Source organism: Pan paniscus, chromosome 5 (assembly GCF_029289425.2).
Source record: "Pan paniscus chromosome 5, NHGRI_mPanPan1-v2.0_pri, whole genome shotgun sequence".
NCBI classification, from domain to species: Eukaryota; Metazoa; Chordata; class Mammalia; order Primates; family Hominidae; genus Pan; species Pan paniscus.
The window spans coordinates 90682117-90697014 of record NC_073254.2 but is presented as its reverse complement, the minus strand read 5'-3'; the positions used below and the strand labels follow the sequence as shown (position 1 = coordinate 90697014).

General features: G+C 38.6%; 1 protein-coding gene across 5 annotated transcripts in view; it reads right to left on the bottom strand.

Moving 5' to 3' along the window:
- The window catches only part of SMAP1 (small ArfGAP 1), a 193518-nt gene that overhangs the window by 151446 nt on the left and 27174 nt on the right, over positions 1 to 14898 (bottom strand). Inside the window, exon 1 of one of the 5 annotated variants that reach the window (XM_055113858.2) lies at positions 10349 to 10519. The exons of the other annotated variants lie outside the window; for them this stretch is intronic. Coding sequence (XP_054969833.1) covers positions 10349 to 10385 — 37 coding nt within the window. The 5' untranslated portion in view covers positions 10386 to 10519. Of the gene's footprint in view, positions 1 to 10348; positions 10520 to 14898 lie in introns of those variants that run through there. 5 annotated transcript variants of the gene reach the window in all.

The following is a 14898-nucleotide window of genomic DNA, read 5'->3' as shown; positions in this document are numbered from 1 at the left end:
CAAACAAATGCAATTCCAATGACATTTTTCACAGAAAAAGAAAAAAACTGTAAAATTTGTATGAAACCACAAAAGGCCCCAAGTAGCCAAAACAATCTTAAGAAAGAAAAATAAGGTTGCAGGCATCACACTTCTTGATTTCAAATCATATTATAGGATGGGTGCAGTGGCTCACACCTATAATCCCAACACTTTGGGAAACTGAGCCAGGAGGATTACTTGTGCCCAGGAGCTTGAAACCAGCCTGGGCAACACAGATCTGTCTCTACAAAAAATTTAAAAATTAACCAGGCACAGTGGCACACACCTGCAGTCGCAGGCTCAGGTGGGAGGATCACTTGAGCAAGGAAGTCAAGGCTACAATGAGCCATGATCGTGCTACTGTATTCTAGCATGGGCAACAGAGCGAGAGCCTGTCTCAAAAGAAAAAAAAAGTATTATAAAGCTATAGTAATCAAAACAATATTGGCATATGGTTTATGGTATGGGCATGAAAATAGACACAGACTAATGAAACAGCATAGAAAGCCAGAAATAAATCCAAGCATATATGGTCAAGTAATTCCTGACAAGCCCGCCAAGAAGACACAATGGCGGAAGTACAGTCTCTTCAACAAATGGGGTTGGGAAAACTAAATATCTAATGCAAAAGAATGAAACTGGACCCTTATACCACACACACACACACACACACACACACACACACACAAACAAAACCTCCTTAGAAGAAAATATAGGGAAAAGCTCCTTCATACTGGTCTGGACTGATTTTCTAGATATCACAGCGAAAGCTCAAGCCACAAAAGCAAAAATAAACAAGTGGGACTACATCAAACTAAAAAGCTTCTGCAATGCAAAGGAAACAATCAACAAAATGAAAAGGCAGCCTACAGATTGGGGCAAAATATTTGCAAACCATCTCTCTGTTAAGAAATTAATATCTAAATTTTTTTTTAAAACTTACTAGCAAAAAACAAAACCAAAAAAACACTTACTTAAAAACGGGCAAAGGACCTGAATAGACATTTTTCCAAAGAAGGCATAAAAATAGCCAATACATATATCAGAAAGTACTCAACATCATTAGTCATCAGATAAATGCAAATCAAAACCACTGTGTAATATCACTTCACACCTGTTAAGAAGGCTATTATCAAGAAGACAAGAGATAACAAGTGTTAGAAAGGTGTAGAGAAAAAGAAACCCTTATATACTATTGGTAGGAATGTAAATTGGTACAGCTATTATGGAAAGCAGTATGCAGATTCTTCAAAAATTTAAAAATAAAACTACCACAGACCAAGCAATTCCTCTGATTTCCCTAAAGGAAATGAAATCAGCACTTCATAGAGATATCTGGACTCCCATGTTCATTGCAGCATTTTTTCACAATAGTTAAGATGGAAATAACCTAAGTGTTTGTCCATCAACGGATGAATGAACAAAGAAATTATGGTGTATACATACAATGGAATATAATTCGGCCTTGGGGGAAAAAGGGAGAACCCACCACTTGAGACAACAGGGATGAATCTGGGGGACATTATGGTTAATAAAATAAGCCAGATATAGAAAGAAAAATATTGTATAATCTCACGTATATGTGAAATCTAGGGAGAAAAGTAAACAGAAACAGAGAGTAGAATGATGGTTACCAGGGGCAGGAAAGGAGAGGAAACAGGAAGAGGGAGGTCAAAGGGTACAAATGTACAGCTATGTAAGATTGCTAAGTCTAGAGATATAATGTTCAGCATAAGGACTATAGTTATACACTGCAGTGTTACTACACTGCAATATACTGAAAACTTGCTGAAAGAGTAGGTTTTAGGTACTCCTACCATGCCAAAAATGTTGACTATGGAAAGTGGTGGATATGTTGATTTGTTTGACTGTAGAAATCATTTCACTATATATGTGTATCAAAATGTCATGCTATACAGCTTAAATACATGCAATAAAAAATAAATTTTAAAGCCTGGCCAACATGTAGACATAGTGAAACCCCATCTCTACTAAAAATATGAAAATTAGCTAGTGTGGTGGCATGCGCCTGTAGTCCCAGCTACTCAGGAGGCTGAGGCAGGAGAATCACTTGAACACAGGAGGTGGAGGTTGCAGTGAGCTAAGATCCCACTACTGCACTCCAGCTTGGGTGACAGAGTGAGACTCTGTCTCAAAAATAAATACAAATAAATAAATAAATGTTTAAAATGTGTTACATTAACAATATTAGGTTTCAGATGTCTATTTTCAAGCTTTTTTAAATGCCAAAATAGTTTGCTTTTGAAAATATGTGTTTAGTTTTCTTTTCGCAAAGGCAACAGTAAAAGGCCTTTACTGTTATGTTAATTAACAGATCATGCTCTCAATAGCTTTCAGGCTGACTTTCAACATACATCAATTTTGCCTACCATTCCTTTTAGCTAAAAAAAAAGTTAATGAGGATAATATAAAAGTTTTATTTAGGATTACCAATTTAAGATTAACATCCTTTATTACTGAAATAATAAATCACATTCATGAAAAGAGAAAGAATGGACACAAGTGAATATATTCAGAGATGATGTTTATTTATTTTGTTAAACAAATCAAGCTCAAATGTTCCATGCTTATGTGATCAAAATATGACAAAATCTCATGAATCCAAATTCCAGTACATCATAATTGGAATAAAGTTACTCTAATAGTATAAAACTAACATATAACAAGAGAAACCATTAATGTCAAAAACAGCAGATACATAAAAACTATTGATAAAAATCAAAGAAAAACCCAGAATAAGGAAGGACAAACATATGTGGCAAAATACAAAACAGCTATATTCCTAATCCTAAATTTTATTCTAACATCATTCTAATGACTAATGATTAAATTCCAGAAACTATATTAAACACTGGCTTATTTGATATATCCTGGGGCTATACATTAGCAACTCATTTATTCTACTTCCTCTTTTATTCGTGAATTCTAGATCCCATTATTATTTGACCATACATTCATGCCAAAAATCTAACAATACACATAACACAAAATAATTCAGAAAATGGTGTGGGCATCTTAATTTGGATTAATAGAGAGCGCCATCTGGTGGTACAACGAAAGTTTAATATATTTTTTCATTTGTTTAAAGGCATGTATTAAATACAAATAGGGTTATGCAATTCTTAAAAATTTTTAATTATGCAAACATTTTAAGTGTACAGAAAAGCAGAGAGAAAATCTGCCAATAAAACAACCAAAAATATGAACTCACTTTACCTCTTTAACCTCTGTATAACATGATGGTTTACCAGATCATCCAGAGAGCAGCCAGATAAAAGTATAATATGCCAGTTTACTAAGGTATGTCTGTTCCATATGAAACCATGAAAAAAGACAAGTTCAAAAAATGCATTATTAACAAACACGATCTTCACTAAAAACAAGAAGTTAGTTGACTGGTTTTAACCAGTCAAGATTTTTATCTTAAGATTTTAAGATAGTTGGGGGGAAAGGACTTATTTTTACTGTAAGACTTAATTTTGTTGTTTCTCTTGTATCATATAAAACAAAAACCAGAGCAATAAACCCCAATAATAAATGTTTCTCTAAAAAAATCAAAATAGGATCCACCAACTTCGTTGTCAAAAACCTTGACATACCATGAGGCCAAAATAGGAACAGAATGATAAAGTTTGGTACCTCTCTTTCCCTTTCGGTGTTTCTAATTATCCCATTATCCAAAACTTTCTTCTCTTCCTAACCACCAAGTGCTGTCATTCTGCCCCATTCAAGCCTTCATTTCTTGGTAGAAATGCCAAACTGTCATACCTTACACAATCATAATGGACTCTGAGTTCATGAAGTAGTTACACACTAAAGGCAGTATAACAGCTCTTCTACAAAGAACTTGGGCTTGCTTTATCAATCAGACGCTTATGGCTATGGAACTGTAGACAAATTTTATAGGCCTCTCTAAACCTCAGTTTCTACACTAAAAAATAGGCAAAGTTGATCTATACCTTGTAGGGTCGGGGCCTTTGAAATTAAAGGGCGTGAAATACATAAGTACCCGGCACAATAAGAACGCTATACCTGTCACTCCCCTCCCTTTTACTGACAAGGCCATCCTGCCACTCCTTAAACACTTTAAGTAATAGAATGTTTCCTTCTTGCTGTCTACTCCAACTGTGTGCAGTTATATTTGTTAGAAAATTCTCTCTTAAACTGGCAAGAAAATGCCAAGAGTTCAATGAAAAGATCATAATGGCCCCAGCGTGGCGGCTCATGCCTGTAATCCCAACAGTTTGGGAAGCTGAGGCAGAGGATCACCTAAGTCAGGAGTTTGAGACCAGCCTGGCCAACATGATGAAACCCTAGCTCTACTAAAAATACAAAAAATTAGCCAGGCATGGTGGCAGGCGCCTGTAATCCCAACTACTTGGGAGGCTGAGGCAGGAGAATCACTTGAACCTAGGAGGTGGAAGCTGCAGTGACCCAAGATCACACCACTTCACTCCAGTCTGGGCAACAGAGCAAGACTCTGTCTTTAAAAAAAAAAAAAAAAAAAAAAATCATAATGAACTGAAATAGTTGGAGAAAATTTCATTCAAAAACACTTCATAAATGCAGTATAACTTTGAACTAGGCCTGGAAAGATGGATGAGATATGGAAGAAGGGAAAAGACTCAGAAGCTTAATTGTTCATTCACTCATTCATTGACTCACTGTCATCAAAAATGTGGTTAATGCTTACTATATGCCAAGAACTTTCTAGTTACTGGGTATCCTCAGGGAAATAAAACAGATGAGAGTCTGCCATCATGAACTACAAATCCCAAGAAAGCAAGACAGAGAAAAACAAGTTAGATATTTGTCTTTGGATGCCTGCCTGTTCAATTAATAGCACCTTTCAGCTTGAAGTGGAAAAATTAACTAAAATAATAAATGTCTCTATATATTAGAACTTTCGCTTTTTAAAAGTCTTGATATAAGGAGAAGCAGAAACTGACAGCTAAAATGACACTCTGAATTACATGCAGAGTCCAACTACTTTCTTGTCTTTCAAGCTCACAAATAATGGATACGGTTGACTAATCCCACTTAATGTCTTTGATATCAGTAACAATGAAAATTGCTATATCAAGATTTTTAACAAATACAACTGTGGAATATATTAGCCTTGTTTGCATTTTAGCAGGAAGAATAAACTCAAAGACTAAGGCAAATTCTGTACCAGTTTGACAACAGCAAACTATAATTACATAAACAGATGTTTTCACCATTCTATGAAATGGAAGGAGACGTTATTTGAAACATGAACAATTTAAATAACTTGCTGCAGAATATAACCATTTTAATTTGACTTGAAAAAAAAATCTGTAATATTAGCAGTCAGCAAAATACAATCAAATTTATATATGAAGAGCACAGCACATCACAGGAGATTTCCTCTATAAGTTGATTCAGACTTCAAAGAATCAGGAGGAGTAATGGATTAACTTGTTTTGTATCATTCACTTAGCAGTATCAAGCTTTCATTGGAACAGAGGAGTACTAGTAACATCAATAGTTTTCATTTTCTCCTGTAATTTGTTAATAGCTCTAAAAATTACATGAGGACAGATGTTATAAATAAACTTAAATGTAACTGTTCTCTTCAATGAGCCTAGGAAAAATATAAGTTTCAATAAAAAGAAACAAGGGGTTTAAAAGTAATTTTCTTTTCATGGCTTTTTTCTACTAAAATACTATATTGAGTTGTTTTCTAACCAAAATATGAAGGAACAGACACTGAAATTTGCCCAATCGACTAAAGCAACTTTAAATCCAAACAAAATATATAACACATTGCTGAAGAAACTGGAAATCAAGAGATGGAAAACAAACTAGGTGAGAGCCTTACAATGAACTCAGCTTACTGTCCAGGGAAAGTGTCTAGGCCATGGCAAAGGGAAGATAAATCCAGGGGCAGCCCAGTGGCCTCCCTAACTCCAGGAAATGGATCTGGGAGTTCACAGAGACTAAGGTGGCTGAATTTCATAAGGCAGCATACAAGAGGAGAGAGATGCACAGAGAGAAAACTCCTTAAACATGCAAAAGGTCATCACTGAATATTTAATTGAGTACTGATTGGTGCACGTGTGTGAGGAAACTACAGAAGGTAGGGAAAACCCCACCCAAAACAATTAGAGGAAACTAACTTGAAAACTTTATTATTAATGGATCATCAGATATGGTATTCGAAGAATTTTTGCCTCACTAATGGAAAAACTAATTCTATAAAGTCCTGTAGTCTCACCTAGTAAAGCTTAAAAGCAAGATCTGAAAAAGTCAGGCTATTTCCAAGTAACTTAACTGCATCCAAGAAAAAAGGTCAAAAATATTTATAAAAATACAAAAATATCAGGAACCGATAAAATTCCCATATCTAGCATTCAATTGAAAAATGCTGGCTGAGCGTGGTGGCTCACACCTGTAATCCCACCACTTTGGGAGGCCGAGGTGGGCGGATCACTTGAGATCAGTTCAAGACCAACCTGGCCAACATGGTGAAACCCTGTCTCTACTAAAAATACAAAAATTAGTTGAGCGTGGTGGCAGGCATCTGTAATCCCAACTACTTGGGAGGCTGAAGCAGGAGAATCGCTTGAGCCCGGAAGGCAGAGGTTGCAGTCAGCCATATCGTGTCACTGAACTCCAGCCTGGGTGACAGAGCGAGACTCTGTCTCAAAAAAAAAAGTCATGAAAAAAGTAAAACATAATCTATAAAAAGGAGGAAAGTCAATCAATCGAAACAAACCCTCAAATTACACTTGAATTAGCAGGCAAGGCACAAAATCCATTATCATTGACTTCTATATGTTCAAGAAGCTATAAGAAAGACGGAACATGGGGACAGGCACAGTGGCTCATGCCTGTAATCCCAGCACTTTGGAAGGCCAAAGCAGGTGAACTGCTTGCACTCAGGATTTCGAGACCAGCCTGGGCAACAGGGCCAAGACCCTGTCTCTATAACAAACACAAAAATTAACCAGGTGTGGTGGTGCGCACCTGTAGTCCCAGTTACTCAGGAGGCTGAGGTGGGACAATGGTTTGAGCCTGGGAGGTTGCAGTGAGCTGAGATCACACCACTCAACTCCAGCCTGGGTAAAAGAGCTAGACTCTGCCTCAAAAAAAAAAAAAGAAGAAGAAGAAGAAGAAAGAAAGGCTGAACATGTGAAGAAGAGGCATGAGGCATGGAGTGCATGTGTGTGTGGACACAAAAGATCCAAATCAAACTTCTATAAGATGCAAACTATAATGACTGGGATAAGAACTACACTGGATAGAATTAAGAGATGAGACAATCAAGAAGAAAAAACTGCTAAAAGAATGTGAAGACAAAGCAATAGCAACTATCTAAAATGAAACAAATAAACAGACCCCCCCCCCCAAAAAAAAGCATGTAACTGAGCTCTGCAGCAGTTTCAGCAACCTAATTAACTTTTAATTGGAATTCCCAAATTAAGAGGTGGAGTGACAGAAAAAGTAAAATAATTGCAGAATTTTTTCCAAATGCATTGAAAACTATAAACCCATAGAACCAAGAACCTCAAAGGAACCCCCCCCAAAAAAGAAACATGAAGAAAGCTACCAAAAGACAATTCATAATCGAACTGATTAAAACTAAGGATAAACAGAAAAAAATCTTAAAAGAAGCTGGGGGAAAAGGCATTACGGACAAAGGAACATACAATGATGACAGATTTCTCACAAAATCAATGGAAACTCACAAACAGCAAAACATCTTAAAAGTACTGAAAGTAAAATACTGTCAACGTAGAACTTTTTGCCATACTAAAACATCTTTTGAAAACAAAGGTGAAATAAAGGTCAGGAAAGTAATCAATGAAGTAGGAGGCAGAGCAAGATGAACAAACAGAACCAATAATCATCTCCCCTGCAGGAACACCAAATTGAACAATTATCCACACAAGAAATCACCTTCATAAGAACCAAAGTATCTGGTTTTAATATCATATTGAGAAAAGGGGCACTGAAGAGGTTAGGGAAGACAATTTTGAATTGCCTACACTACCCTCCCTCAACCCCCTGGACAGCAGCTGTATGACAGAGAGAGAATGTGTGCTTGGGGAAGGGAGAACGCAGTGATTGTGGGACTTGGCATTGAAACTCTGTCCTGCCAATCATGGTGGGAAGCAACACAGGGCAGAAATCAGCTGGGGCCCAAGGAAGGAACTTTTATACCAGCCTTAACCAGAGGAAAATCATCCATCCCAGCAGTGAGAACCTGAGTTCTGGCTAGTCCCACCAGTGCATGCTAAAGCACTCTAGGGTCCTAAATAAACTTGAAAGGCAGTCTTGGCCACAAGGACTGCAATTCCTAGGCAAGTCCCGGTGCTGTGCTGGGCTTGCAGCCAGTGGACTTTGGGTGCACGTGACCTAGTAAGACACCAGGCCAGGCATGGTGGCTCATGCCTGTGATCCAGAGCCGGGTGGATCACTTGAGCTCAGGAGTTCAAGACAAGCTTGGGAAACATGGCAAAACCCATCTCTACCAAAAATACAAAAAAATTAGCCAGGCATGGTGGTGTGTGCCTATAGTCCCAGCTACTAGGGAGGCTGAGGTAGAAGGATTGCTTGAGCCTAGGAGGTGGAGGTAGCAGTGAGCTGAGATACCAGCTGGGGCAGCCAAGGGAGTGCTTGCATCACCACTCCCCCAATCCCAGGTGGCACAGCTCACAGCTCTAGGAGAGACTCCTTCCTTCCGTGTGAGGAGAGAAGAGGGGAGGGTAAAGACGACTTTGCCTTGCAACTTGGATACCAGTTCATCCACAAGAGAATGGAGCACCAGGCAGAGTCCTGAGGCCCCCATTCCAGGACCTAGCTCCCCGATGACAATTCTAGACACACCCTGGGCCAGAAGGGAACCCACTGCCTTGAAGGGAAGGACACAGTTCTGGCAGGATCCATTACCTGCTGACTAAAGAGCCCTTGGGTCTTGAACAAACACCAGCAGGTAATACTTGCCGGTACTTGCTAGTAGCCAAGTAGAACTTGCTGCAGGCCTTGGGTAAGACCCAGTGCCATGCAGGCTTCAAGCATGACCCACCATGTTCACAGCTGTGGTGGCTATGGGGAGAGACTCCTTCTGTATTAGGTCGTTCTTCTGTTACTATACATAAATATCTGAGGCTGGGTAATTTACAAAGAAAAGAAGTTTAGGCTGGGTGCCATGGCTCACACCTGTAATCCCAGCAATTTGGGAGGCCAAGGCAGGTGGATCACTTGAGGCCAGGAGTTTGAGACCTGTCTGGCCAACATGGTGAAACTCCATCTCTACTAAAAACACAAAAATTAGCCAGGCATGGTGGTACATCCTGTAATCGCAGCTACTCTGGAGGCTGAGGCACAAGAATCGCTTGAACCTGGGAAGTGGAGGTTGCAGTGAACCGAGATCATGCCACTGCACTCCAGCCTGGGTGACAGTGAGACTGTCTGAAAAAAGAGGTTTAATTGGTTCACTGTTCTGCTGGCTGTACAATTATGGCACCAGCATGTGCTTGGCTTCTGGGGAAGCCTCAGGGAGCTTTTACTCACGACAGAAGGTGAAGCAGGTGCTTGCAGGCCATATGGCGAGAGAAGGAGCAAGGGGCAGAGGGAGGTGCCACACACTTTTAAATAATCATATCTCATGAGAACTCACTCACTATCTCAAGAACAGCACGAAGCTACGAGGAATCCATTCCTGTGACCCACAAACCTCCCACCAGGCCCCACCTCCAACACTGGGGAATACAACATCTCAACATGAGATTTGGGTGTGACAAATATCCAAACCATATCACCTTCTGCTTGAGGAAAGGAAAGGGAAGAATAAAGGGGACTTTGTCTTACAGTTTGGTTGCCAGCTAAGTCACAGTGGCGTGGAGCACCAAGCAGGCTCCTAGGATCCCAGATTCCAGGCCTTGGCTCCTGGATGGCATTTCTGGACCCACCCTGGGCCAAAGAGGAGCCCACTGCCTTGAAGGGAGAGACCCAGGCCTGGCAACATTTACTACAAACTCACTGAAGAGCCCTCGGGCCTTACGTTAACATCAGCAGTGGCAAGGCAGTACTCACCACAGGCCTTGGGCAGTGGTGGTCATGAGGAAAGACTACCACTTGAAGAAAGGAGAGGGAAGAATGGAAAGAACTTTGTCTTGCAGCTTGGATGCCAACTCAGCCACAGTAGAACAGTGCATTAAGTGGAATCCTAAGCTTCCTGACTCCAGGCCCTGGTTCTCAGGCATTTCTGGACCCACCTTGGGCCAGTGGAGAGCTCGCTGTCCTGAAGGGAGGATACAAGCCAGGCCGGATTCACTACCTGCTGACTGAAGAGCTCTTGGGCCTTGAGAGAACATCAGTGGTAGCCAGGCAGTGGTCGCCACAGGTCCCGGGTAAGACTCAGTGCTATGCTGGTTTCAGGTCTAATCCAGCGCAGTCCCAGTGGTGGTGGTCACATGGGTACTTGTTTCATCCCTCCCTCAGCTGCAGGAAGCTCTGCACAGAGAGAGAGACTCCATTTGTTTGCAGGAAAGTAAGGGAAGAAAACAAGAGTCTCTGCCTGGTAATCCAGGGAATTCTCTCAGATCTCACCTAAGACCACCAAAGCAGTACCTCTACCGGTCTGCAAGAGTCAGTGTTACTGGGTCTGGGTCCCCCCTAATGCAGATGCCGCTGCAATAAGCAAAGACTTAGATCAGGACACTCAATTCCTTTGCATACTTGGACAGCCTTCCCAAGAAGGATGAGGACAAACAAGCCTAGACAGAAAAGACCACAATAAATACCTAACTCTTCAATGCCCAGACATCAACAAACATCCACAAGCATCAAGACCATCCAAGAAAACATGACCTCCCCAAATGAACTAAATAAGGCACAAATGATCAATCCCAGAGTGACAGAGATATGTGACCTTTCAGGTAGAGAATTCTAAACAGCTGTTTTGACGAAGCTCAACAAAATTCAAGATAACACTGAAAAGGAATTCAGAATTCTATCGGATAAATTTAACAAGAGATTGAAATAACTTAAAAATCAAGCAGAAATTCTGAACCTGAAAAATTCAACTGACATACTGAAGAATGCGTCAGTCTCTCAACAGCAGAATTGATCAAGCAGAAGAAATAATTCGTAAGCTTGAAGCAGGCTATTTCAAAATACAGTCAGAAGACACAAAAGAATAAAATGATAAAAAAGAATGAAGCATGCCTACGAAATCTAGAAAACAGTCCTAAAATGGCAAATCTAATAGTCATTAACCTAACAAGGAGGTAGAGAGAGAGATGGGGTAGAAGGCTGATTCAAAGGGATAATAACAGAGAATTTTCCAAACCTAGACAACAATATCACAATTCAAAAGCACAGAGAGGTTACAGATTTAACCGAAATAAGACTACCTCGAGACATTTAATTACCAAATTCCTAAATGTCAAAGATAAAGGATCCTAAAAGAAGCAAAAGAAACAAGTAACATACAAAGGAGCTCTAACACATCTGGCAGCATATGTCTCAGTGGAAACCTTATAGGCCAGGAGAAAGTGATATGACATATTTTAAGTGCTGAAGGAAAAAACTTTTATCCTAGAATAGCATATCAAGTGAAAATATCCTTCAAGTGAAGGAGAAATAAAGACATTGCCAGACAAACAAAAGCTAAGGGATTTCATCAACACCAGACATGTCCTATAAGAAATGCTGAAGGAAGTTCTTCAATCTGAAAGAAAATGATGTTAACGAGCAATAAGAAATCATCTTAAGGTAAAAAGCTCACTGGTAATAGTAAGCACACAAAAAAACGCAGAATATTGTAGCATTGTAATTGTGGTGTATAAACTGTTCATATCTTGAGTAGAAAGGCCAAGAGATGAACCCATCAGAAAATAACTACATCTTTTCAAGACACAATACAATAAGATAGAAATAACCAAAAGTTAAGAAGTGTGGGGGATGAAGTTAAAGTGTAGAGGTTTCATTAGTTTTCTCTTTGCTTGTTTGTTTTGGCAATTAAGTTGTCATCAGTTTAAAATAATGGATTACGTTATTTGCAAGCCTCATGGTAACATCAAGTCAAAAAACCCTACACAAGATACATAAAAAATAAAAAGCAATGAATTAAAACATACCACCAGAGAAAATCATCTTCACAAAAAGACAAGAAGCTGCCAGGCGTGGTGGCTCATGCCTGTAATCCCAGCACTTGGGGAGGCCGAGGCAGGCAAATCACGAGGTCAGAAGTTCAAGACCAGCCTGGCCAACATGGTGAAACCCTGTCTCTACTAAAAATACAAAAAAATTAGCTGGGTGTGGTGGTAGGCACCTGTAATCCCAGCTACCAGGGAGGCTGAGGCAGGAGAATTGCTTGAACCTAGGAGGCGGAGGTTGCAGTGAGCTGAGATTGCACCACTGCACTCCAGCCCCAGCAACGGTGTGAGACTCTTGTCTCAAAAAAAAAAAAAGGAATAAAGGAAGAGAAGACCACAAAACAACCAGAAAACAAATAACAAAATGGCAGTATTAAGTCCTTACATATCAATAACATTGAATATAAATGAATTAAACTCTCCAATCAAAAGACAAAGAGTGGCTAAACGGATAAAAAAGCAACATCCAATGAACTGCTACCTACAAGAAACACACTTCACCTGTAATAACACACAAAGACTGAAAATAAAGGGATGGAAGAAGATACTGCATGCAAATAGAAATCAAAAAAGAGCAGTAGTTTATATTGGACAAAATAGATTTCAAGAGAAAAACTACAGAGATAAAGGTCATTTTATAATGATAAAGGGGTCAACTCAGCAAGATGATATAACAATTGTAAATATACATGCACCCAACACTGTAAAACCCAAATATATAAAGCAAATATTATTAGAGCTAAAGACAAAGATATAACCCAAGTTAATAGCTGGAGATTTCAACACCCTACTTTCAGCATTAGATCATCCAGACAGAAAATTAACAAAGCAACATTGGACTTAATCTGAACTATAGACCAAAACGGACCTAACAGATATCTGCAAAACATTTCATCCAACAGCTGTAGAATACACATTCTTCTCCTCAGCACATGGATCATTTTCAAGGATAGACTATATGCTGGGCCACAAAACAACTCTTAAAATTCAAAAAACTTGAATTCACATCAAATATCTTCTCTGACCATGATGGAATAAAACTAGCAATCAATAACAGGAAGAACTATGGATACTACACAAATATATGGAAATTAAATAGTATTCTCCTGAAAGGCCAAGGCATCAATGAAGAAATTTAAAAGGAAATTTTAAATGTCTTGAAACAAATAAAAATAAAAACACAACATACCAAAACCTGTAGGATAAGACAAAAGCAGTACTAAGAGGAAAGTTTATAGCAATAAGCACTTACACTACAAAAGCAGAAGACTTCAAATAAGCAACATAATGATGTAGCTTTAAACACTAGCAAAGCAAAGGCAAACCAAGCCCAAAATTAGAAGAAAAGAAATAATAAATATCAGAGTAGAAATAAATGAAATTGAAATAAAAAATACAAAAGATCAATGAAACAAAATGCTGTTTTTTTTGAAAAGATAAGCAAAAGATAAGCCAGACGAAGAAAGAAGACACAAATAAATAAAATCAGAGACAAAAAAGGAGACATTACAACCAATACTGCAGAAATTCAAACCATCATTAGAGGCTACTATGAGAAACTATATGCCAATAAATTGGAAAAGCTAGACGAAATGGATAATTTCCTAGACACATACAATCTACCAAAATTAAACCACAAAGAAATCCAAAATCTAAATAGACCAATAACAAGAAATGAGATTGAAGCTGTAATACAAAGTATCCCAGCAAAGAAAAGTCCAGGACCCAATGGCTTCACTGCTGAATTCTATCAAACATTTAAAGAAGAACTAATACCAATCCTACTCAAACTATTCGGACAAATAGAGGAGGAGGGAATACTTCCAAACTCATTCTACAAGGCTAGTATCACCCTGATACCAAAACCAGAGACACATCAAAGAAAAGGAAGCCAATATCCTGATGAACACTGATGCAAAAATCCTCAACAAAATACTAGCAAATCAAATTAAACAACATATTAAAAAGTTCATTCATCATGACCAAGTGGGATTTATCCCAAGGATGCAATGATAGTTCAACATATGCAAATTAACCAATGTGATACATCATATCAACATTGAATGAAGGACAAAAACCAAATAATCATTTCAACTGATACTGAAAAAGATTCTGATAAAATTCAACATCCCTTTATGATAGAAACCCAAAAAAAACTGGGTATGGAAGGAACATACCTCAACACAATAAAAGCCATATATGACACACCCCTAGCTAGTATCATACTGAATGGGGAAAAACTGAAAGCCTTTCCTCAAAGACCTGGAACAAGACAAGGATGCCCACTGTCACTACTGTTATTCAGCATAATAGTCAAACAATGTCTAGCTAGAGCAATCAGACAAGAGAAAGAAAGGGCATCCAATTTGGAAAGGAAAAAGTCAAAGTATCTTTGTCTGTAGGTAATATGATCTTATATTTAGAAAAAACTAAAGACCCTACCAAAAAACTATTAGAATAAACAAATTCAGTAAGGTTGCAGGATACACAATCAATATACAAAAATCAGTAGCATTTCTACGTCAAGAGCAAACAATGAGAAAAAGCAATCAAGAAAGTAATCCCATTACGACAGCTACAAATACAATGAGATAAATAAACTTGAAAAGAAATGGAAGATCTCCACAGTGAATAGAACATTGATGCGAGAAACTGAAAAAGACGCACAAAAAAACGGAAATATATTCCATGTTCATGGATTGAAAGATTCAATATTGGATTTTTGTTG